This window comes from Diadema antillarum, unplaced genomic scaffold, assembly GCF_040938485.1.
Source record: "Diadema antillarum isolate AM-2024a unplaced genomic scaffold, OU_Dant_1.0 seq00000129_RagTag, whole genome shotgun sequence".
Classification (NCBI taxonomy): Eukaryota; Metazoa; Echinodermata; class Echinoidea; order Diadematoida; family Diadematidae; genus Diadema; species Diadema antillarum.
Window position 1 is genome coordinate 1033773 of NW_027271207.1, and position 26612 is coordinate 1060384.

General features: G+C 40.9%; 1 protein-coding gene across 1 annotated transcript; it reads right to left on the reverse strand.

Annotated features, from left to right (window-relative positions):
• On the reverse strand, positions 1–26137 carry LOC139727386 (ankyrin and armadillo repeat-containing protein-like). Its single transcript, XM_071638344.1, has 21 exons — positions 25970–26137; positions 25062–25491; positions 24235–24509; positions 22553–22712; positions 21488–21764; positions 20454–20637; positions 19206–19428; positions 15599–15616; positions 13650–13851; positions 13056–13264; positions 10989–11093; positions 9950–10363; positions 9163–9404; positions 8054–8204; positions 6447–6608; positions 5264–5493; positions 4189–4347; positions 2502–2619; positions 1683–1989; positions 1164–1213; positions 1–227 (listed from the first exon to the last, which is right to left on the reverse strand). The coding sequence occupies exons 1-21, from the start codon at positions 26135–26137 to the stop codon at positions 1–3; spliced, it is 4311 nt and encodes a 1436-aa protein (XP_071494445.1).
• Positions 26138–26612: the final 475 nt, after the last annotated feature.

The window sequence follows — 26612 nt, forward strand, 5'->3', positions numbered from 1 at the left end:
TCAATCCCACGCCACCTTGTTGGAGGTCTGAGGGAGGGCGGTGCCGTTCTCCTCAATCTTCACCTTCCGCGCTGTTCCCGTTGACAGGACCCTGGGACCCCTGGTCTGGCGGGAGCGCACTGGGGCAGACGTGGAACGTGGAATCGGCTTGCCTGCCGTCGTGGCAGCCGTCGTCGGGCGGCTGTTGAAGCCCATTGTGGTGTTAGGCCGACTCTGTCGACTCGATCCTTTGAAAGGGATTGACGTGTACATGCCATTACGATTTCACAAATGAAATTGCAAAGGATAGGCACATAAATTTAAATATGCATGCTCTATTGACACTAACAGTACAACAAGTTTGAGCGAGTCAAGTATACCCTAGACTTGCATGAAAGTTGATGGAGAGTTATCCAATCTTTTGCCTCTGAAAAACACTAGTTTTTAACCACCACTGAATTCAAATATGGACAGGTCTGACATCTGGGTGACCTGAGTTGAAACCCCTCAGCTGGTTATCTTACAGCTATAAACGGATTACCTTTGCTACAAGTCCCTCTGCGTGATGCAAAGTTTTCTCGCAATGCGTTTTTGTTACTCAGCCCTAACTTTGGCGGTATTACAGCAAGAAGTGAAGGATACTGGATGCACAGAAATATACACCTGTAGGCAGTTCATTGATTTTTGTGGATTTTGTAATACTTTTGGCTAGAGTGCACTTCTAAAATCCACAAAAATATCTTTACCATTTTCTGAATGCATTTTGAATGGTGTTAATTGTGTGCTGAATCATATTGATAAATACTACTATAGTAGTAGTACAGCTAAGGGCCTATGTGCGTGTGTGTGTATGTGTTTGTGTGTGTGCGTGCATGTGTGTGTCCTAGTATTTATTTAAGTGCATGTATGCTAGTTGCTTTCTGTGCAGACCGTACATTCCAATGGATTGTGAGTCCGTACTAGTAAATCAACTTTCATGTATGTATGGAGGTGTCAAATCCAATTCTGTCTTTTTGGTGAATTGGGATGAAAAAGTACAAATACGTGTATAAGCAATTCCATTGCACAAGTACAAGTATAAGAACCTGTGAATAGGTTTTATAGCCACTCAGTGGGAAAGTTCAATCGTAGAAATGTGAAGATGTTTAGAGAACCTTTGAGGAGGAATGATGCTAAATACTCACCCCTAGGTCTTGGAGGAGGGACTGCCGCTGGTCCTCCGTGCTTCTCCAAACTGAAGAGAGAGAGAATGAAGGGGCGGGGGGGGGGGGGGGGGGGGGAGGGGAGAAGAACAAGCTTAGAATAAACATGGAATGAAAGATCATTCTAACTAAAGAACCTCTCATTTGCATGTTTTTGGAGTTCGATACAGAACCAACTAATCTATGGCTAGAAACAGTGTATCATGCCAACCTTTCTGACTGAAAAATAAGGATGATGTGGCTCAAAAGTAGGAAAGAAAGAGCAGGTCCCATACGAGTGTGTAGTAAAATTATCAAGAAAAATAGGAAACTACTATTAAAACAAGAGCTGGGAATGGTCAAAATTTAGGCTCTTTCCTCCAAATTCAGTATTATTGGGAGGTCTGCTTCATACATTTTAATGCAATCTATTCAATCCCATGTGGTTACACATTTAAATCAGTCCTCAGTTACGATAAGCTAGATTGAGTAATCTGCCACAGAGTTCCAACTGGTACGTACCTGAGTGCTGGAAGGCCTACAATTTCCTGTCGGCGGAACTCCTCGGTGAAGTCCCGAGAAATCTTCCCGTCCTTGTCCAAGTTGTCCATGAGTTTCTGGAAGAGGCCCGGCGTGTTGCGGGTGGCGATGAGCAGGAGCCGCGTGGCCGTGCGGTTGAAGGTCAGGTAGCCCACGGCAACGGCGGCGGAGTGTCGCACCTCCATGTTTGCAGAGTGGAGGTGGCCAATGAGGATGTCGACAGCACCCGAGGTGATCATGGCGTCTGGGATGCCTGCCCTCGTGTGGGCAAGGCTTGCCAGCAGGCTCCCTGCAATGGGGAGATAAAAGTGCAAACATGAATTAAATGGACAGTTAATCAACATATGAGTATTGCTGATGGCAGTGAGGACACTGGCGAAAATAGCATTATTTTCTCTCTTTTTTTTTGGGGGGGGGGGGGGAAAGAAGGGATGTGGGGAGGATTAAGGAATTGGGGATGCTCAATATCCTGCTGTAAGGATTGATATGTTCCTCATAATTATAAAAAAATTTTTCAAATGTCTACAAAGGGTGTCTGTGCGAACTGCTCTAAGTTGCAGCATCTGTGGAAAAGTTCTCATTGAAGAATGAGAAAGGCATAACATGCAAATCAGTGCAGACACAGTATTCTTCTGGCAATACATTGATGATTTCTGCATCAAAGCAAAGGAACAATGGACTGAGAACAAAACTTAATTAAATGGAGATAAGGAATATGATTCATGAACTGGCCTCTTTGCTTTCCTTGAAACTTTTGTCATGAAACAAATTAAAAACAGGATTGAATCCACAGTTGCTTACCCACTAAGATGACAGTTTCTTCATCATCAGACTTGAGCAGACCCACGAGTCTTGTCACACCCTCGGCCGATAAGGAGACCTGGTCGCGGTCAACAATCACCCTAGCTAGAACCACAATCTGTTGGGATGGGAGAAGGAAATGGTAATGGACACCAGACAACAGCCTCTACCCAAACAACAAAGGAAAAGAATGTCACCTACATACTTGGGTCCATGCCAAATGTTTACATAATATTATGTAGTTTATGGCACTAAATGTACCATCTGTATATTAGTCACTTTAGGTACACATCTCAAATTAAAGTCTACAAGAGCTGTCACATTGTTTTAAATCGCTTCTTTGCTTTCAGATACGCAGTATTCTACAGCTAAACACACCTTTACCCACGAAAGCACAATACATCACTGAAACGTCCACGAACAGTCAGAATGCATGCCATTTCAGGCATGTTAATCAAAATTTAGGACTTGTTATGAAAACAACTACAGCTTGGCCACATTCTGACTTGGTAATGTTATTGCCAATCTTTTAAGTTCTCAGGTTAGATTTAACAAGCCTATCTTCATTCCTGTAAAATACTTGGTTTCTTTGAGTGCTTTTGATGCCACAGCAAACTAACAGGTGTGACACAAAGCAATGAAGGAGATCTTTGTAAGAAAGCAGACTGTATTATATATGTGGTATACATACACTAGGAACATATCATATGATGACGATGATTTCTCGCCATAATATACAATCACAAATTTAACAAAGTCAGAGAAGATCATCGCCCATGGACAAGGGAGGCAATTCACACAAGGAAAACAGCTAGCACAATGAACAGAGACTCAGGCCAATATACATTGTATTCTCTCACATGTATATGATACCATTCTCTTACGTCCAGCGTCATATTGCCATCTACGACGCAGTCTGAAGAAGCCACCAGTAGGAGGCGAAAGTACTCACTAAGGTACAAAACGATTTTTGTGAGAGTAGAAAAGAACATATTTCTATTATATTATCAATCAGATGAACATCATTCAGGATTCATGAATAATTTGCACCATCACCATCATCACTATCATCATTGTGATGATGGTGATGATGGTGATCACCACTATCATCACCATCATCATCATCACCATCACCATCACCACCATCATCACCATCATCATCATCACCACCATCACCACCACCACCATCACCATCACCATCACCATCACCATCACCATCACCATCACCATCACCATCACCATCACCATCACCATCACCATCACCATCACCATCACCATCACCATCACCATCACCATCACCATCACCATCACCATCACCATCACCATCACCATCATCATCATCACCATCATTTAATATCCATCTTTCACATTCTGTGGGGTCAGACATTTCATTTCCTCTTTGGCTTATCTCTAGGATGCCCACTCTACAGTACAAAATTCTTAACGCCCTCTGCAAATGCCTCTTTCCCGGTCTTGCAGAACCTGTCCTAAAAAAGTTTGTAGCCTCCTAAACCCAGAGAATTTCATCTCTTCTACCACATAGCCATACTACCACAGTTGCATCAGCCTTCATGCCCTCTGAAAATCTCACCATAATTATGCGACACACCAAAGGCCTACCCCTAATGCGGTATCTATTAGGATATGAGATTCTACAGATATAAGATGATCAGGTTGCCATGGCTACCTGGTAAGAGGCATGGGCCTGGTGAGCCTCTTTCTCCGAATCGATGAAGCGCTGAAAGTTGGCCATCCTGATCCCTCCCGCTTCCCTGATGGCGTACTGCTGGCTGGTGTTGTTGAAGGCAAACGTGGCTAGGGCGGTTCCTGCTTTTAGTCTCACGTCCTAGACAGAAACAGAAATATGATGCAAATGCAGGAGATAAATCACACTTAATCTGCATTTCCCACTCATTTGGTCTCACAGGGATGCTTGAAAGCCCAATGTGATATGATACAGGATGTATGATTGATAGTTGGAATGTGAAATTAATTGATGCCAGGCCATTATCTGTTTAGCAGACTTCTCGCCTCTTCCCTCTCTATTCCTTGCTCTGCATCAGTTCTATAGCCTCAGAAAAGTACAACTAGTAGCATCTACTACTCAATTTTGAAGGAAACTGGCCATATTTTGCTTTAAAGAGATGATAATGCAAAGTCTTGCACAACATTTTGATAATGCACCCCCCAAAAAAAAAAGAGAGAAAAGCACAACATACATGTATCTCACCAAAATTTCATTAAGATATATGTGGTGACTAACAAGTAAATGTTTGACAAGATCATGGAATTATTCAATATTCAGATTTGACACAAAGTCAACTCAATGTGGCAGTATACTGGACCATGCACTCAGGAAATTTTATCACTGGTATCATATACTGGAAGAATGATTTGTATGCTCCTGCTGTTACATTCAGATACCCATAACTGATTTTCTAAGAAATTGTGAAGAGGGTCAATATTTGGAATCAGTGGTCTACTCGAAAGGCAAAATAGTAAACCAGCACTGATCTTTACATACAGGCAACTCACGTTATAATGAAGTTCTTGAAACCGACAGTTTTCTTTCGTTATATCGAAATTCTGTTATAGCCGAATGAATACAGTGCATAAAGATGCATAGATGACAATTTGGGGATCTGAATTTTACTTCCTTGAATCCAATAAAACTGTTATAGCTGTGTTCGATTACATTGGGTGTGCACCGTACGAAGGAGAAGTGGAAATTTTGTCCCCATACCACACCCAAATTCCCTCACCTCATCTCGCTCATGCAGCAGCTGCAGGAGGAGCTGGATGCTGAAGAGGGGCTCCTCCTCCAGCAGCTTCTGGTTGCCACGGTTACCCAGGATGATGGCGCCAAGGGTGACGGCAATCTCCACCTTGATGAGGGGGTTGGAGGAGCTGCGCAGGAGGCTCACCAGGGTGCTGATGGCCCCCTCCTCGGCGATCTTGCCCTGGGTGACAGGGTTGTTCCTGTTGGCCACGCCTGTGAGATAAATTCCGAGTGTTCAACTGCTTGCACAGCAGAAATCTGCACTGTCTAACTTAAACTATTAAAAAGAATATAAAACTTACAGCATAATCATAGGAGAAAAGATATTGCAAAGTAACAGTTCAATGTCCAATCTATCTCTATCCTATTTCTTACAATTTTGCAAAAAAAAAAACCAAACAAACAATTCATTCATTGTGATGACATTGTTTCATTATTAAAATACCATTTATCACGACTTGATTAGAGCTTGCCATAAAATAAAGAAAAATCTTATGGATGAAAATGAAAATTTGCCAAAAAAGTATGGAAGCTACTTCCTTTGAAAATGGAATGGACAAGTCTCTGAGAAAGTTGTTCATAATTATATTGAACAACAATCCCACAGATATATCCACACTGCTGTAATGTAAACCGAACATGTTCTCAGTATCTAAGGGTTTGCAAAACCATTGGCTGTGAGTGACTTTAGAGAAGCTGTGCAGGCACATCTATCACTGTCACCTTATCGTATTCTTTTATTATGAGCTCTTTTTTGAGACATGACTATCATTTTTGGTATTGAATAATGTCACTCTAATAATTAATATTTGCATAAGCTCCTTTGTTGAGTTATTTTTTATGAGCTCACCTGCGGAGACTTCCAATATGAGCTCCCTCGTGAAGACCTTGTGAGCTCCCTTGCGGAGACTTCCAATAATTACAATGTATATGAGCCCCCTTGTGGAGACGTTATGAGCTCCCTCGTGGAGACTATATGGGCTCCCTTGTGGAGACATCATATGGCCTAATATTCTTGTTTGATACCTTAGATTTATTATGTTTGATTTATGCCGGTATTGTCTGAGGCAAATTATTTATTGTATGGGGACCCATTTTTCTCTCTCTCTTCTTTCTTTAAAACACACATACACATCTATCACTACTGGAAGAGAAGCTCAACATACCAATGCAGAGGGTGCCCAGGGCTCTGATGACCGTCAGCAGGACACGCTCCACAGTCTTGGTGGAGCGTAGAATGCGGACCAGCGGGAGGATGCCATTCTCTTTCTTGATCTCGTTCTGGTTGTCGAAGCTCTCCCTCGTGAGAGCAATCATGGCCATGCAACCTGTTAAAAACAAGAGACCCGCGGGTCTAGCGCTCACCTGAGTATCGCAAGTTCACCTTTCACGCAGTCACTAATCTAAATTATTCACAGCTCTACCAAAATTTGACCAGGCATTCTCAAGTAGAAGATGAAAATGTACAATAAGGGCCCAATTTTTTTAAGATTCCTTAATTTGGGGGGATTGGGGGCCCCCTGGGGCCCTCTGGGTGGGGCATGGTGCCCATTTTGATAAATTGAGATCCTGACCCCCTAGGGATGCTACCTGCCAAGTTTGACAAAAATCCATCATGAGGTTTTCAGGAAGAAGATGAAAATGTACAATTTAGGCCCCATTAGAACCCTTCCCCACCCCCCTCCCCTGGGTCCCAAGGGGGGCACCCCTGATTCTGCCATGAACAAACTTGAAACTACAGTCATCAATGTACTAACTCATAGTATTAACTTAGCTCTATCACTTCTGGTTCTAGAGAAGAAGATTTTTACAGATTCCTTAATTTTGGGGGGTTTGGGCCCCCCTGGGGGCCCCCTGGGTGGGGCATGGTGCCCATTTTAACAAATTGAGTTCCTAACCCCCTAGGGATGCTACCTGCCAAGTTTGATGAAAATCGGTCTTGGGGTTTTCAAGAAGAAGATGAAAATGTAAAAAGTTTACGCACGACGCACGACGGACGACGGACGACGGACGACGGACGACGGACGACGGACGACGCACGACGCACGACGCACGACGGACGCCGGACGAAGGGCGATCGCAATAGCTCACTTGAGCCTTTGGCTCAGGTGAGCTAAAAAGGGGAGGTGTGAGGCAATGCAAACATATTGACCTCTGACCCTAAGAGTGTTAAATGACTGATTCAGCATTACACATAATACAATTACTGCACAAGAACAAAAGTGGGGAGGGGGGACACCAAAGGCATAATATGACATGCTGAGATTTGCAGACAGGAATTAAAAGGTTTCATATGGAAAGAAATCACAAACTTTGCAGCTTATTCCAGAGAGATTACCAAGAAGGAAAACTGTTGTTAATCAAACAACGAAGGTACCTTGGTGACACAACCCGATTCATCGCTCATACATGTACAAACATGTTTCACTTGACTGAGAGTGACAACACTAGCCACACATGAGATATATCTATCTCTCATCTTATTTGGTTCATTTTCCATCTCAGAAGATGGCTGGATAGCCTATGTTCAGCTGCACTGGCTGGTCTTCCATGGGGTCCAGTTGGATGTGGGGCTGATCACTTTAACAGGGTATGCACCCTGCTCTGTGCGATGATTGAATAAAGCGGGATCCTTTACAAGTATGAGTTGTGATTCTCTTATGCTTGAGACCTCCATTTTACGTTCTATGCGAGGGACAGTGTTTTGCCTCTTTAATACTAGAGGGGATGGGGTGATTACACCCAACACTGTTCAGTTAGACTCGGTACCTACCCACATACTGCAGTCTCTCTGATTTGACAATGAGGTCGATGATGCCGCTGATGCCAATGTACTGGGCGATCTCCTTCTGTTGTCTCCTAGTGTGTCCCGCCAGGGCCCACAGGGAGCATGCTGCCTGCTCCTTCACATCTAGGGCCCAGAACTGTGAAAGAAGATACATTATACTCAAATGTCATGGATATCATCGATATATCAAACAACACCACATGAAACAAAATCCATACCAAAAAAAAAGTTTCTTTATGCATCAAAATCAACTTTATTAATTACATACAGGAAAGGTGAAAACTTGTTTAGTGTCAGCAAAATATGTACCACAAAAATTCCACAGACTTGTTCAGAGTAATTGTCCAGGTCACATGGCAGTGATGTACCAGTATCTGGAGTGACCTCCATTAAATTGTACACAAAGATTACAAGAAGCAACTTTTGAATGCACATGTGGGTATTGATATCTACGTATCAACTCTCTCAGGGAAAAATTAAGTTGGTAGTTTTTCTCATTATACTCTAAGACTTAACATATGAATTTTAAAGCTCTCACATAATCTAAGGAGTTCTATTTCAATCGTAATTTTTTGCTTGTCACAATGAAACCAGAGAGAAGTTTGGGCAACAAAATTAAAAGTGAATCACATGATCAAAGCCTGAGAAAATTTGTCACAGTCTCGCTGAAGTCAACTAATACCTTTAAAGGTATCTTATGACACAGGGAATGACAGGGTAGGTTCCATCTTTGGGTGCATTAGAGCGCTTTCCCAAAATCTACTGTACCGTACCATACCATGTGAAATGTTGCCCACTTTCTGATGTGTTCTATAAGTGTACCATAACGGTACCAGAAATATCCATTGTAACACGCACTTTATCATGACGCAAACAATTGATTCTCTTCGTTTGGGACACCTCTATGCAGTGTGAGTGCGGCAGGTGCGTGACCCTGTTGCTACAAAACATGTGACCCCTCTGACTTGAGTCCGAAAATAACCCATGAGGTAAAGCTATCTCCACAGAGCTTTTAAACACTCCCAATCTGGTATGGCATAGTTTGGATCGGATCGGTTCACACTTGAACACTTGAAAGCGACATTTGACCTTACCGTCAGGAGCTTGATGAGTGCTGACGGAGCCTGTAGGTCAAGGATAGCACGCTGGGAGTCCGGGTTGTTCTCCCCAAGGGACTCGAGAGCTGCTGCTGCCTTCACCTGCACCTTGATGTTGTGGCACTTGATGAGTTTGACCAGCGGATCGACAGCCCCGGCAGCTATCACTTTGTTCTGGTTCTCATGGTGACCGTAAGTCAGGGCGGCGAGGGCAGCAGACGAGGCCTCCTTTAGGTCATCTGTGATGGTCAGATTGGTCAGGAATGATGAAAGAAATTCGTACAATACTATCTACTACAGCGTTTGGATATAGATTTCATTTACTGCTCTTCATCTGGAAAACAGCAAGATATATTCATATCTATAATAGACAAATTCCCCTGAAGTTTTTCCTGCTTTCAGAACAAACTGTTTTTTACTTCGTTAATAGGAAAAAAAAACTTCATCCTTATTCTGTGTACAAAAAAAAAAATGTATTGCAATTTAAGTTTATATATTTAAGTCATATCTTGTATGTCTGTGTCTATAGTTCATGTTCCTCTTCACATGCTGAGCAAAGATACCAGGAGGATGGATTAATAAGGAAGAGAGAGAGAGAAAGAAGGCAAACATACTCATATCATTTCATATTGGATGATAATGAAAAACGCAATACATCATTGACGATGCTAACATGAGGGTGTGGCAAAAGTTTGTAGCTACAGTTTGCATTGCTCTTTCACATGACACAAACTACAAAGAGAGAAAGGGAGATTTGAAGAGAATGGACAAAAAAAGGACCAACCTGAGTTCACTGTGAGGAACTCTACAAGTGGGGCTATGCCTCCGTGTTTGGCGACAAGGGACTGGTTCTCATCGTGGTCCAGACACAGCACGCGGACGGCGTTGACCGCCTGCTTGAGGACGTCCTCCAGTTCGGAGTCGAGGAGGTGGATGAGGGGAGGGATGCCGCCCTCCCTGCTGAACGCCGTCTGGCTCTCGTCGCTGGCTGCCATGTCGCCGATGATGATGGCTGTCCGAGACTGGATGTCATCTCGCGGCGAGGAGAGGAGCTTGATGAGGGTTGGGATTCCACCGGCTGCAGCGATGGCTTCACAGATGGGCTCGTTGCGGGACATGTTACAGAGCACGGCCGCCCCTAGCGACTGCATCTCTGATATTTGCATCTGAAGGATCTTCACCAGGGCTGGTATACCATCTTGACATAAAATAATATAAATTTATGCAGCATTTGGTCTATATACTAGCAATGAAACCAAGACATTAACACTTTCTTTGATACAAATATCATAAACACAACTTATCTCTGAAATTGGCATCTGAAGAATCTTCACCAGGGCTGGTATACCATCTTTATAAAAATTGATATAAATCTACACAGTATTTGGTCCACATACTGGGAATGACACTAAGATATGGAAACTTTCATCAAAACAACTACCTAACACATATTGGTAATATACAATTTTGCTTAAAACAATTCCTCAACTCATTTATCAATTAATTTTCTTTGGAACGGGAATACATTTTTTCCACTGAAGGAGTCAGTGAAATCTACTGTAAGTTTTCACTGGCAGAAGTTAATACATCTTGGACAACTATTAAAATTCTTAAATGATCAAACAAAACTGAAGTTGAGGGCCACAAACTCATCGGTATTTGCATAATTCAAGAAGATATCATCAATGAGGCAGATATTATTTTGAAACTAGTACTTTCAGGATTTTTAAAGAGATTAAGAGACTACAAAAAACTAAAACAAAAGCTGAGGAATTAAACTGTACAAAAGTTTCACTCAGTTGAATGAAATCTTCATGGCTTACTTGCTTTGAGGATGGCCTTCCAGTGGTGTTCGTTCGATGTAGTGAGAACTTCCAGTGATCTGACTGCACTGTCCTTCTTCCTGAAATCCTCCGAGACGAGCATGTCTGAAATACAGGCAGGAGAGAGAGAAATCTTCCCAGGTTTCTTCCTAAGTTTCTTCCTACGTCAGAAAATTGAGAAGTGCCTAGGAAAGACAGAATTGGCATTCTGAAATTTTTTTACTAGGAACTTCTTAATGCAAATTAGGCCATCCTTATCCCTGCCCATGTCCTTTCTTAAGCCAATACAAAATGCTGTATCATAAGGAACCAACCACTGACAATTGCATATTATCATGACATAGGGTTAAATACACGTGTGTGCGGCATGTCCCCTCTCTCAGAAGCAATTTCTTCCTAGAAAGGATTTCAGAGTACCACCCTGGGAGTGTGGACAGGAATCAGGATGAAGTGCAGTGTCTCACACAGGAGGCCCATACCTTTCAATGTGCACTTGTCTACTTGTATGATATTGTGTTATGACAAGGTCTTCTTTAATGCAGAATGTTACTCCCTTTCATTTATCTCAAGTATTCTCATTTCATACTCTGTGTCAAAAAAGTGCCGCATCCTAAAAGTAAAAAGAAGTACATAATCATGTAGGTGTTGAGAAGCTCTCCATTCTGTTTGTACACAAAGGGTTACTAATTTTATCCCCCCCCCCTAGAAATATTTTCTTCGGACTTGTTCTCGGTTTAAGATAAGAGTAATACATTTTTGCATGTGCCCCTCAGCAGATAAATTCTGTGTCTTAACTTAGAAAAAAACTAGATATATCGCTACGGCGACTGATATGCCTCCGCCATAATGCATGGTTCTCCTAATAGGTCTATAGTACAATGTCTTGACAATGTGTGATGACAGTTTCAAACAATTGGCAAAATATTAAAATGACAGGTTTGACACAAATGTGCTGAATGTTCACTTTCCTAGAACTAGGTTCAATTGGATGAATGATTAAAATGTCAGAGTGCAGGTATTTGGGGAACTGATGATTTTTACTTGACTTTTGACCCTTTTATAAGTTTATGCACTGAGTAATTTTTCAAGGTATTGAGAAAAAGTATAATTTCAGTATCAAATGGGAAAATAGCATTGTCTAAACCTGGCCTTTGACCTTTGACCTCACAGTTCCAAAGAGAATCACTGTTAGGTTGAACATGCATAAATATGTAAGTTTCATGATGATACCTTGAGTTACTTTTGAGATATGGAGGAAAAAGTGTAATTCAGCACTTTCACTTAACCTTTGACCTTTTGACCTTTGACCTTTTGGCAAGAAACTTCCCACAGAATATATATTGGGTAATACATGTATACATCAAGTTTAAAAAAAAACCTTCATTCATTGCATAAATATAAGGAAAGTAGTGATATTTTGAGGAGTTGACCTTGACCTTTGACCCCTGACCTTTGACCCACGACCCCCAACTTTCCTAGATAATCACTGCCCATCGGTACAAGCATATATACTAAGTTCCATGAAGATACCTTGAACCATTTGCGAGATATGGAGAAAAACATGAAATTTCAATTTTTTTTTCACAAAATAACCTGTGACCTTTGACCTTTGACCCTGTGACCCTAAAATCCACACAAAGTATTATCCCCCAAGGATATACCCTCATACCAAGTTTGATGTAAAACCACCACACGGTTCTTGAGATATCGACAAAAACAAAACGGGACGGACGTACGTACGGACGTACGGACGGACGGACGGACGACCCGAAAACATAATGCCTCTGGCCACTTCGTTGCGGAGGCATAAAAAGAATATTATGGAAAAATGTGTACAAAACAAATGGCAAGATGCTCAACATCTACATATTACACAAACTGCCAATTTGTTCTACTCTTTAGAATTTGGCAACTTTGATGCATTACATCCTCCCCCCCCCAAAAAAAAAAAAAAAGAAAAGAGAAGAAAAAGAAAACAAATTCACTGATCTATATCCCTGATTTTTCGGTTTTCACACAAAGCAAAATAAAATCATGATGGAGTTTCCCTTTGATCCATTTACTAACCGACTAGTGTTTTCCAGACTGGTGCGTCAGGGTGATTCCATTCGATGAAGAACTCCAGCACGCTGGTGTGGAACCTGAGAGCCGCCACGTGGACCATGTTGTTCCTCTCCGTGTCGACCTTTCGGATGTTTGAGCCAAGCTCGATGAGTAGTTTGACGGCCTCCAGGGCTCCGCTGCTGGCTGCTAGGAGAAGCGGAGTCTGCCGTAACCTGGTACACAGACAGAAATGGTAATGTCTTATATTTACTATTGAAACTAGTCCACATGTAAACATTGGGAGCTTGTATTTTTTTCAAAAGTTATCAATTGAATCTAATGTATTGTCATATCATCAGCATTTATGACAAGCAAACCTCAACATATTAAAAAAAAACAAGCAATAAAAAAGGTGAATGAACCAAAGAAGAGGAGAATGTTGGTGATTATCTACGTGTATTGTTAACCTCACATGATTGTACTCAATTATTGCTATTTGCTGTTGTGACAGTAATGTGCAAGAGCGACAAAGTAAAGAACAAATTTGTTCCTGTTGGCTTTCTTAGGCTGAAACTGGTCTGCAAAAATGGCCAGAACACTGGAATCTGAAAGTCTTACTTGTTCCACGTCTCTAGCTCCATCTGATCCTCAAATTTCCTGATGAACATGCGCACGATGGGGGCGTGGTTGTAGAACGCCGCCAGATGGATGGGTGCCCAGCCCATTTTGTCCGCACTGACCATGTCGCCATGGTTACTGACCAGCAGCAGCGCTGCATCCAGACTTCCGCTCTTGGCGGCCAAGTGGAGCGGCGTGGTTCCTAGGAATGTCAGACAAGTTTTAAGTTTAGCATGATTAGAAAAGCAAAATATATATGTCCAACTACAACCAAATAAACCTTGTTAAAGCAGTGTCTACTGAGCACAGTCACTTCAATATCCAATTGTGTCTCTTGGACGGCATATCCTTCAGGTGCATATAAGAGTATGACACGGTGAGGGCTAAGTACCAGAATCAATGCTTAAATATAGCGAATACATGTGGTTACAAGCCCTTGTCAGAATCTTTACAGTTACATGTAAGGATCTACTAGTAGAAAAACAGAAAGAAAGTTGCACTTTCCAAACAAGACAGTAGAACAAAATCTTACATTTTGTATCACATCTTTTGTACTACATGTATGTAAAGAATTAAGTGTTCCTTGTGATTTTTTTTCTTTGTTTATTTGTTTTTAAGAGAGAGTTCTACTGACAACAAAATTAGTGACATGAAGGCACTTCGTAATAAGATTAATTTCATTCATATTTTAAGCACATTAGAAACTCAGTACATTTCCATAATATGGTACTGTGGATGTACAATCTGCATTTCAAGTTAAAATCAAACCTGTTCTTTTTATTGTTTTGTCTCAGTCTTTTCTTTATCTGGTTCCCCCTTGAAGGGAATAACGACCCTTAGCGGAACTAAACACACGTCAGGCAATGTGATTCACTGGGTTCCTGTTTTCAACTATGGTGTTACAGGTTTCCATATTCACAGGATGTTTCACAGCTGGTGAACTGAGAACTTTAAGGAAGCATGGGATATTGCCGAAATTGCGGGAAATAGATGAGAAAATTGTCCTGGTACACATACAGAAAACATACTGACAAACACACATAAACACATACAAACATACACACAGATGTATGTGCATGTACTGAAGTAAGTTTTCAACTCACACTTCCTAATTTGACTGAGGAAGATATTGTGTGACCTCACAATCCTCTGTTGAGGAACACTTTCTACTGCGCTACAAGTATCTCTCCTGCTCCCACATGTAGGTAGGCAAGCAATACTATGATATATCACATAGTCTACATGAATACTGGTTGGTGATTGGTCATAACGCAATCACATGACCAATGCAAAGAGGATCAAAAACATTAAACATGTATGTACTGTGAGCAGTGACCACACCATCAGGTAATATATTTACCTCCGCTAAGGAAGGAGGAGGTTAAGCGATAACGTTGAATGAAACTTGTAGGAAAAGTTGACAATGACACAAGAACAGATGATTAAATTTTGGTAGTGATCCAGGAATTTTTATGGATTTTTGAAGGAATTTTGATCTTTTGGCATATAAGGTCAATGAACATGGGAGTCCTAGCTGCACGTTCTGAAGGTTTACATACCCGCACTAAAGCGCATGCTCTGCTGATGATGTAAACAAAAGGCTTCTACATTGTATATTGGGAAATTGCATGCATGTTTTGTGAAAATGTGCTGCTAGCCTGGCAGAGGTCTGCGTTCTCAGAGTGCTCCTGAGTTCTCTAGTTCAAGAATTTGAATGGCTGCCGATGGGTCTAGAAATTAGCAGCATTAAATCAAGTGTACTTATATAGACCATAAGGCATATTGCATTGTCTATCATTGTAATATAACACTTGATAGTCCCCTATGAGTTTTATTTTCCCCTCAAGACACTGTTTCATCATTATCTCTTGGGGGAAAATACAACTCCTGTGGGGACATCAAGTGTTTTTGACTAAACCTCTAAAGAGGCAAATATCTATAAATACAACGTGAAGAACATAATGATGCTTGAATGGATCACAGTGGTCACTGACAAAAATGAGAGTTCTGTGCAAGAGCTAACTCTTAGCTCACTTCAAAATGCGACGCTGCAAATAAAAAGACGCTTTAATGACTGATTTATATAGTCGCTGGGGTGACAAGACCTTGTATCTGCAATTTTGGTGAAAATGACTTTTTTGGATTAATGGTCAAATAATGGGTTAAGTGATGTCCTGTCCAAATCCCAACTGTCTTACTCCAAAAATGAAGCCACCACAGCATGTCAAAGGAAAGGCTATCCCATTCGCCACAGTGCTTTAGCCGCCATGTTTTTTGGCTCTCCTGAACATTTGACATTTTGTAGATACGAGGTCTTGTCGCCCCAGCGACGAATTATGCCAGTGCTCTGCAGTAGAAAAACTAAAAACACAACAAAACATGTATTAAAGCCATTCTGGTGCACACGGAACACACAAAGCGAAGCTTCTAGTCAAAACCAAATCTTTTGATTGAAAGAATAAAGCCTTTTCATAAACGCAGACGGTTATAATGATGGTGTTATAGATATGAGAAAGAAGAATGATGTGTATAACACATTCATGCACAAAAGATGTTATATTTATCAATGTGAATTAGAAAAGCAAAACACACAAGAGGACGGGTGAGATAGAACAAGGATAAAATGTTGGCTTATTTCTAGAGTCCCCAAAGCACCAATTCAGTTTGAAACCTGTATCCCTTCCACCATGCTAGAAGTATTCCACCAGTGGACCACCAGTCCACTCGGTAGGAGGGAAAGTACTGCAGCAGTGCACCCAGTGTTTGCACACAAACACGTCCCGGCACTTTACCTTTCAAATCTTTTCTCATGATTGTTGCTTAATGGTTGCACAAGAAAAAAAGAACAGTTGCTATCATAATCACATTCACAATGACAAAAAAAAAAAAAAAAGGAAGAAGAAAAGATGATCATCAAGCAATTCATTCCAGTTGCCATGGCAATGGCAACATCGCCACAGCATAACTGATTAATCCTGCATGACTTCTCCCTTGTGACATTAACCCGTTGAGGACGAGTCCGAGTATACTCGGGCAGGCGTCTATGGGAAATGTGTGTTGTAGCAAAATCAAACCATCCAGCATGTCTGGTGTTTATGTAATGCACTTGCGGCATAAACTATAGTGCATTAATTAACATTTGACCCTAATTACTTTAATGAGAAAAAAAAGAAGAAAATAAACTCTGACACGGCTCTGAATATTCAAATTATTGTATATCAAGTCTTTCAATGCCAGAAGAATTTCAGTCTTTGGCAACCTAGATGGGAGAAACTAAGACATTCTATTGTAAACCCCATTGTCACTTACAAGGAAACTTTAAAAAGACCTTTTCATGATGTAATAAATGTTGTGAAAGCACTCTCGGGCACGGGTCTGTAGCTGATTCAATTTAAGCACTTCTTGTCATAATTTTGATGGAATGATGAATGTGCTCGATAAAACATTTTTTTTTTCTTACACCATATCTCTGATTAAGACATATTCTTACTGTTGTGAGAAAGCAGTGCAATTTTAGATGATACAACTTTTACATCAAATGGTTGAACCACATAACACTTGATACAACTAGTCACAGAATTTGGTTCCCATTGCACTACAAGCCTGTCTTTGGTAGTTATTAGGTGAATGCAAAGCATCCTACAATATCTACAATGTACACGGTAAATTTTGTACAACTGCTAGCTAAGAGATCAGAGGTGAGCTACAGAATTCTAACTGTGAAATCCTATTCATTTGCTAAGCATGCTGGGGAAAAAAAAAATTGCACAAAGCTACAGTAGTATACTACTATGAATGCTACAAATTGTATTCACGATTTCACATACAGAAACATTAACACTTGTGAAAACTTGATAGCTGCTACTGTGTGCTGAAACCACGGGCAACCCTAAATGGCGATGTACACACTGCACTAGATGGATAGTGCGAGGAAGCTAAACTAGCAATTCTATTGCTGCAACTGCTGCTAAAAAGATCTTGCAGTTCTTCACAGTTTGGACAACTTGATGCACAGTACTCAGCAATCTTGCAAATACTAAACCTTCTTACCTCTACGAGTACCATCTATGGAAAAGATAATGGGATATTTTATAGTGATGAAAACATTAAGAGGGTGAGAATGATGAAGTTAGGATCACATGATGAGGAAGGCATATATAGGCAGGGTTAAAGAGCCATTAATGAGATGCTCAGATTAATATCTACCATAGGTGTAGATACACATATGTGCTATCACTAGAAATGTCCTTCGTTGTGATCAGATGTGGAAATGCCCCCCCCCCAAAAAAAAAAAAAAAAAAAAAAAATAACCTCAATTCTCCTATTTCGTAACGTACTAAGAGAGATGGAACAGCTAGGGCACAACTTATCAGGAGTCTGAACGTTAGACAGCTGGACTGTCCAATGGTGCACCTCCATAGCATGTTAGAATTAAATATGGCAAGGAATATGGATGATACAGAGCATCCAAATAATTGTGACACAGTGGCCTATTAAAGACTGAATCAAAGAGGAAATCACCCCCCCCCCAAAAAAAAAAAAACCCAACAACAACAACAACAAAAAACATGGGTACTTAAATCAACCAATCAAACACTTCCACGCCAACTTTGAGCTCCATCTATTCAGTAATGAATTATTGCATTCCTGAGTGTTTTTAGCAAATGTCCATCTGGTTAGGGTAACCTTTGACCCTGCAAAAGATAATTATATATGGGCAGCACCATCAAGACCAATAGGTGTCTTCTGTGGAGAAGATTCACTCAATACTGCAGCTTGCACAGTCCTTACAAATGGAATCTTTTTCTTCAAATATTCACTTTTTTTTTTTAATAGGAGTCATCTACACCATAGGCACGGAGATTTTTCCATGATACATGATGGTGATCCATTGCAAAATCTGAATAAAATCCCCCAGGAAATGTGATTTGACTGCATTGGCAGCATAACACTGCTAAAGTCTACTGTAATTATCCTCCACTTACTCTGTCCTCTGAGGGATACAACTATCTACATATAAGTTGCATGCAATATAATAACAGAGATAAGACTGCCTGACTGGAACAATTGCACTGAAATTGATAAATCTGTAACTGTGTGTGGAAGGAAAGGTAAATGCCATATTAGATTTTGATTACAATGGGAATGGTAGAAGCAGCATCATGAGAACACTTGCAAACGGCAAACAGCATCCAAATTACATATGGATGATGATGTTGATTATGACAATAAAATATTATATAAATATGATAAGTGAAATGGCACTGATGATAAAAATGAGAATAACTGTAACAATGATGATAACAATGTCTCATAAAGAAAAGCATAAAGCATAAATTGTTTTCGTGCATTTAGTACAGCCCTCTAGAGAGGATAAAAGTAAACAAGTTCTAAGTCCATGAGACTTTAAGATAATGAAATACCAAAATATGGATACAGAAATACATAGACAACACAAACTGACACTGATCAAGCAAAACTTGGCATGACACAGGGTTACATTGGAGTCTTGTGAGCTGGAATAAACGCAGAGTTTCTTCGGTTTATGTAACTCACCCACTTGCGTCGTGAGGTGATGTCTGCGGACGCTGATATCTTGACCCTGGATCATCAGGAGCTGGATGATCTGGGCGCGGTTGTAGAGGGCGGCGTAGTGGACCAGGGAGTAGCCGTCCTCGTCCTGGTTGCCCAGACGGGCCGCCGGGCACTTGCGGGCAAGAGTCTGGAAGACGGAGACTAGTCCCCTGATGGATGCTTGCCGGAGCCCTGCTTGTAACGTCTGTAGGAAACAACAGGGAACAGTGAAAACGATGAAAACGTTATCACTCGTGAGCAAGAGCGGCATTATCGTTTCTCTGCAATGTCTTGAGATGCCATTCCTCTGCATTGCCCTTATCCATTCACCAGCAGCTACAATTACACACAGGAAAGGTGCAATCAAGTTGACCTTTTTTTTATTCTAAAACTGAAGGGTACTGTACACATCATAGCTTTGAATCCAACAAAATATCACTAAGTATTGCCTAAGAATAGAGTGCATATGGAGGCAGCAAATACTGCACAAATTCAGCAGTGGTGGTTACAAAATGACAACATCCTTCATCTTGAGAAATGAACATGTATTGCCCTATGAACATTGGAATAAGTACATCAATTATGTTAATAACTTTGTATTTCTATTGGTGCAATGCCTACCAGGAACAGCAGCACAGAGTATCTGCGGCATAGACAGTATACACTAGTGTTCAGAGCCATAGCGTCCCTCTCCTGATGCACACACACACTAAACACACACGATTCTTCAAAATAAATACTGTTTCCAAGCTTGCTATACATGTGGATCAATTTTAGGGAGACCAGCAAAGAAACAGCATTGGTATGAAAATGAAAATACACACAGAACAAGACAGATCTGTACCTCTAGGTAATCTGTCTACATTGATAACAACAAGCATATGGATATGATAAAAGTTGGATCTGTTGCCTGGAAAATGGTGATTGTTCATGGAAAAGTTGTCATAAGATATTTCCTTTTGTCAACACATTCTGAAGCGCAGATTAGCTACAACTTGATGTGGATGGAAATTCATAATAAAAGAGCTATCCCTACTCATTTTAACCCATTATTGAGGATGGACTGATTTTACTACAACATGTGTTTCCCGCAGACGCCTGGCCAAGTGTACTCAGGACTCGGCCTCAACAGGTTAAAACCAAATAAGATTGCCAGACTGTGTATGAATGATTCCTTTCAGTTGGAGACACAGCTCCAAGAACAAGCTACCAAACCACCTCCGGACTCACCTTAAACTTGATGGCCTGGTGGTAGCCGTATCTCTTCTTGAACTGCTCATGCATGTGAAGATCCGTGAGGGGGAGACGCTTTGGCTTCAGGTCCTTGATCTTCTCATAGAAGGCGTGGCACCAGAGGGGACGGGGAGGAGAGATAGGGTAGAAGGTCTCCAGATCCATGGAGAAGACATAGTACCTAGAGCACACAGGCAACAAGAGGATGAATAATAATGATCATAATGATAGCACTTGTCATCACCATCATCATCATCATCATCATCATCATCTTAAAATAGTCTCTACGCATGTACACATGGAAGGAAAATCATCCAAACATTATAGTACATCACAACGTCATAATCAACAATTATCAAAAAGATGAGTTTTCAACGCAGATTTGAATGATCTGAAGATGACCTGATTATGAGCTGAGGAATTGAAACTAAAATAATGAGGATGATTAGTCTGAACTTGTGTGTTCTCGTATAAGACAAGTTTTTGCAGAGTGATTATGACAGAGTACATAGAGAGATGCTATGATCTTGTTGTTACAACCATTGACAATCCTTATTTCCATCAAAACTATTATCTTCTCTACTAAACATCCTATGTTCTTACATCATCTCCTTTCTAACAACACTAGCCAAACAATGAACTCAGATTATCATGATGGGAATTATTACTACATTTCATGTTAAAGTCATCACCATTGTAGTCACATCAGGGCATATGATAATCTCCAGTTACCGTAATCATTAAGAACATCTTATCACTGTCCTTCCAATCATTATCACCATCAATCTCCTTACCATCATCATCATTATCATCATCATCATCATTATTACCATCATTAGTCATTATCATCATCATCATCACCATCATTTCAAACAAGGACAGCATATGCTTTGAGCAGAATATCACCCTACGTATATTAAAGAGATCATTGAAAGCCACTGTAGAAAGATTTAATATCAGAAATGGAGTGTCAAAATTGCACTTGAAGCTCAATGCGTCTTCTCCACCCATGTTGCCATGGTAACACTCACTTCTTTCCTCCCAGCTCCTTGACAACCATTGGGTAGGACTCCTGGAACGTGTCGGGCTCCGTCAGCTTGGCCAGGCGCTCTTGAGCCTCCAGCTGGATCTGGTTGTAGTGGTTGACGATGATCGGCAGCGGCTCAATCACCTCGTCGTCGCTCTCGACGTCGATGTGGATGCCGCCATGCAGGTGGAAATACTTGTTGCCGAAGTCAAAGTTTGGGCAGCGAAAGTCTGGCGCCAACATCAGTGGTGGCAGTTCTCTCTCTGTCTTGCATTCATCAGCTACCAAGATAAATATGTAGATATAATTTTGAAGGAGTAAATCAAATAAATGATTTCAATTCAGTACAACCGGTTTGATATCAAAAGGTCTGTTACGTGAAAAATTAATTTGAGCTGAAGCTGCTTGTGTTATTTTGCTATTGGGCATTTTTTCTCTTGCTGGGTTCTAACTGGGGCAAAAACAGGAAGAAGTGGGGACAGCATGCTAAAGTATCAGTTAAAGCAAGATGGTTTGTAGTAACTTAGGGAGATTATCTGCAACCATTTATGGGCCCCACAAATCCAGAGCAATGGTCATTCACATTCAATTTTGGAACTGAGCCTACATGTAGTAACTCAGCAACAGTGAGGAAGAGCTAATTTCACTAACATTGACAATTTAAGAGGTAATGAAAGTATAAGAAAGGCTTGTCCATCCATGGCCAGAAAATTAGAATACTACACACATTCACACATACACACATAATAATGTGCATGAAGTAATGGTCATCATTACTAGTTTATTTGATTTAGAGGTAAAAAGAGTGGCCATAATACATGAACATGTACATGCATTTTATTTACTTCCACTTATTGATTTATCAGTCACATTTACATTGAATAGAGAGCCAAAGTAACTACAACAGTCTTGCTGCATGAGAATTTGTGCTGTAATTGTATTTTGGAAAGCAAATCCTTACCATAACATGCTCAATGCCAACATTTCTAACTGTCATCATTCTGAACGTAGCAAGGACTTCTGACACAAACGCATGTGCTCTTTTTGGTGACAAGGTTACAGTACCTACCAGTTAAAGGAGGAAGTAGTCTGGACATGTCAGGCACTTTGTTCTTCCTTCTCAGTCCCATCAGGAAAGGCACCAAAAAGCTGACCAGCTGCAGCAGTGACATCTGCCGTCTCACCTCCGCCTTGTTGCAAAGATGCTTCTGAACGACGTCGACATGGGCCTGATGAAGGTGAAGATCAGAGATGGAAACCCAAAATTGATCTAACTATTACAGCACGGCTGTTTATTAGTGAAGATTTTGCTAGTGAGATATTAGGGAGCTTTAGATTTTCGCGGTGGGGACGTTCAGAGGAAAAAAACCTTTTCTGAGCATGCGCAAAATCGCGTATCAAAGTTGATCTATTTATAGATTGCGTCGTCTGAGTTTTCACTATGCATTCTGGCTATTTTTACGTCTGCTCAATTCACGATGTAGAGAGCTACTTGATACACCGATCATATGGGGGCGCCATTTTATATTTTAAAGGTTGCGTCCTAGCGTCATCTAAAGCTACTTTTCAGCACGACAAAGGGAGAGAGGAGAACGTCCAACGCAAGCGTCATCTCAAACATCTGTGCAACAAATCTAAAGCCCCCTAATCACACAAGTTGGGACTTTGAGGAATGATCTGGTTACAGTGGGTGAAAGCCTGTGACTCTGATGCCCGATCTGGGGCCCGTTTCATAAAACTAGTCATCAGTAACAACTGCCATATTTCTATGACAAATTTGCTCTCAGCCAATCAGATGCAAGGATTTCAGTAGCTTGTCACATCTATGACAACTTGTCACTAATGACAAGTTTATGAAACAGGCCCCTGACTTCACTAAATTTCAATCTCTCACTTGACAGCTCTATCTGGCAATGCAGATAACATAGTTGTGTCCTGTGTCCAGATCTGGCAACACTGAATGTCTGGTTGTGACTTTGACACAAAATCTGGCATTATAATTTGTAACGATGTGGATCTGAAGCTAGCTTTGGCAGCAGCCCATGTACAGCACCATCATAATTCATTAAAGCTAGACATTTGACCAGCTGAGTGGTTACTATTCCTTGAAGGAACAGCTGCTGTAAACTATAGGTTACTTTGTGCTATCGTACCAGAATAGGACACTGTTTGATAAATCATCGATGGCTCATGACAGAATTGAAAAACAAAAACACCATAATAAATATTTAGGTCGTGTTGTTCACTGCATTCAGGGCTTCCTTGAAAAGCAGGGGGGTGTTTCATAAAGCTGTTCGTAAAGTTACGAACGACTTACGAGCGACTGGTGATCAGTTCTTGTGCTGAATTATGGAAATTCTGTAACCCCTATAGCACATATGAACTGATCGCCAGTCGCTCGTAAGTCGTTCGTAACTTTACGAACAGCTTTATGAAACACCCCCCAGGTCTCCTCGATATCAGCAAAACTTACAAAATGTCTTAGTTATGAATTTAAAAAAATAATAAAAATCAATGACTCAATTTCCTATTTTTCTTCATGCATACTGAAGCTTACGCATAAATGTAACACCTTTCTGAACTTAAGTAAGCATGGTTTTTGCTTGTTTGTTTGCTTTTTTTTTCTGGCAGTCCAGTGACAGCAGCTCTACACACATTGCATTAATTCTCCAAAGGGAGAATATATACAGGACGGCTTAACAGAAGAGAGTTATGTAATTGGCTCGCAGAAGCATCACAGCTGATGTTCACCTGTAACCTTGTCTGCAACCTCTCAAAGATGTCTCTGTCCTCCCTGTCCTCCCCTATGCGAAGGATGCCCGACACCTCGTACGCAGCGTCGATGACGAACATATTGTTGTGCTGTTGCAGCGACTTCTGGCGCCAGGTCTGCTGGATGCTCATGTCGTTGACGTACTGCATGAAGAGCCGCTTGTCGATGTTGGCGTCGTGCTTGCTCATGGGAAAGAGGCGCATCTTTTCGTAGATGGTGGCGTAATCTGGGTCCTTTGTGATGTCCATCATACCTACAGTAAGCAAAGAGGAAAGTCTATGTGTGAACCATAACTTGCCCTTATGCCCATCTAGTACAATACACCCAAACAAAAATCCTGCTCAAATTGCTTACATGCAGTTCAAATGCAAAGAATACAAAGTTTTCCAAAGGCTTTTTACACAGGTTTTGCAATTAGCACATTCATGGCCAGTAAAAAATAAGAGACTAATTTTAGCTAAAGAGCAAACAGACCCTCAGGCAGTAATGTCAAAGTTACATTCCTTGACTGCTTTCATGCTTGTGAGTCTGAAAAATATTAAAGGTAGTTAAAGTTACATCTGTTTAAAATGAGAAATCACTTCAATAACATGCCACATGTGATGCAGTGGAATCTTAGAAGGCCAGTACTGGAGGCCTCATTCAGTTTTGCGAGTACCTTCTGTCAATGCTTCACTGCTGTTCATATTCACAATAACAAAGTTTCTTTTCTGTGGAGTGCTATTAATCCTTATTACTGAGTGAACGTGCTCATTTTGTAAATTGACAAAAACATTTATTGTAAGAGGCATCCGATGAATATTACCTGCCAGCAAGAACTCTGTGATGATGATTTTCTTGGACTCGGGAACGCCCTCCGCGTTGACGTCCAAACTGGAACGCCACCGCTCGGAGAACTTGGCCCGCTTGTCGCGGGGGAAGTAGCTGCCGTGCCAGAGAGCCTTCATCATGTAGTCAACATTAATGAGCAGCTGACCGACGTAGGTGTCGTTGTACGCTGGCGGCAGCTGGCAGGCTGTGCTCTGGTCAAAGTTGGCCTCAAGCGAGATCATGGGCACCTGGTTCAGGCCATAGATGCCCATGACCAGCTCCCGCAGGATCTGGTGGACGAGCCGGAAGTCGATGGCCTCCACGGTGGGGTCAAAGGGCATGAGGATGAGACAGTTGTTGTTGTTGAAAGGTTTGCTGGTCATGATCAACCCATTTGGCGGCTCTGCCTGAAGCTTGTGCTCATCCTGAAATTGAAAATAGTAAATGACAACATGTACACTTGGTACTACAACTGGTAATGTACAATGTAAAGCCAAAGAAAGGTGTATAGTCATAACAAAGATGCTACAAAATTATTCTTTAAGACGAGCATCTATTGATGTTAAAAAGTAATTTTGGTATATTTTAAAACCTTCAGGCAAAAAAAAAAGAAAAAAAGAAGTAATTTTGAATCCTGGTCATATTTTGAGAGGAAAAAAAACACATTTATGTAATTTTGTAAGTTTAAATGTGAACACCTCATTCACCATACATAAATTGTAGCATCATTACTTATAGTATTATCTATCTACTTGTGAACATACAAAAGTGTGGCCAGAATATATGATTTACAGTATGACCCACAAAAGGCACAAGAATTTAACTTTTACAGTAATACTTCATTTTATAACATTTGGCAGATATTATGCTTTGGCAATGAGTGTAATTGACTACTGTTCTTACCTGGGATAAAAACCAGTGATATGATGTCTGGGCAAGCATCTCTTGTACTTCAAATCGCTCATACCGCTCAAAGAACTGAGCTGCCATGCGATTGGCTGTCGCATTGGCAACCAGGGTGGGGTCCACCTCCCCTGGATGTAGGTTTGTGTCTGGAGTTTTACCTGCCATGCTGGATGGTGGTACAGTTTAAGGTCCTGGCTTCTGTATGATGACAGCATGAAGAAAGAATTGTATTACATGCTTGTAACACATAAAACTTACAGATACTACTAGGTCTGCACAATAAGTGTACTCAATCTTTAGAAAACAAGCATAAAAAGTCATGATCATACATCTGCTTTGGAATTGCACCTCCAGAAGACTTTCTACTAAGGTACATCGTACCATAGCAAGAGCAAATGGAAAATGATGGTAATTGGGAGCTTGGTGTTATGAGTACCACTTACTTCAAACGTGACAATACGCACAGTTTGCATATTCTTACATTACTGGATAGATGAGAAAAAAATAAATGTGTCATATTTCCATTGTTTTAAAATAGGCTGTTGTATCTTTCTTTATAATTCCATATTTTATACTTTGTAGGTGGAAGAGATAACAATTAATGAAATCTTTCTATGATTTTCTCCGCTTGCGTGCAAAT

Excerpts from the sequence above, each read along its gene's own strand:
- LOC139727386 (XM_071638344.1), bottom strand. The coding sequence starts at position 26,137 with ATGGCAGGTAAAACTCCAGACACAAACCTACATCCAGGGGAGGTGGAC. Across the intron at positions 10,364-10,988 it reads GAAGGCCATCCTCAAAGCAA|ATGGTATACCAGCCCTGGTG; the intron begins GTAAGCCATGAA and ends TTTTATGTCAAG. Across the intron at positions 2,620-4,188 it reads AGGCCCATGCCTCTTACCAG|ATTGTGGTTCTAGCTAGGGT; the intron begins GTAGCCATGGCA and ends CCATCCCAACAG.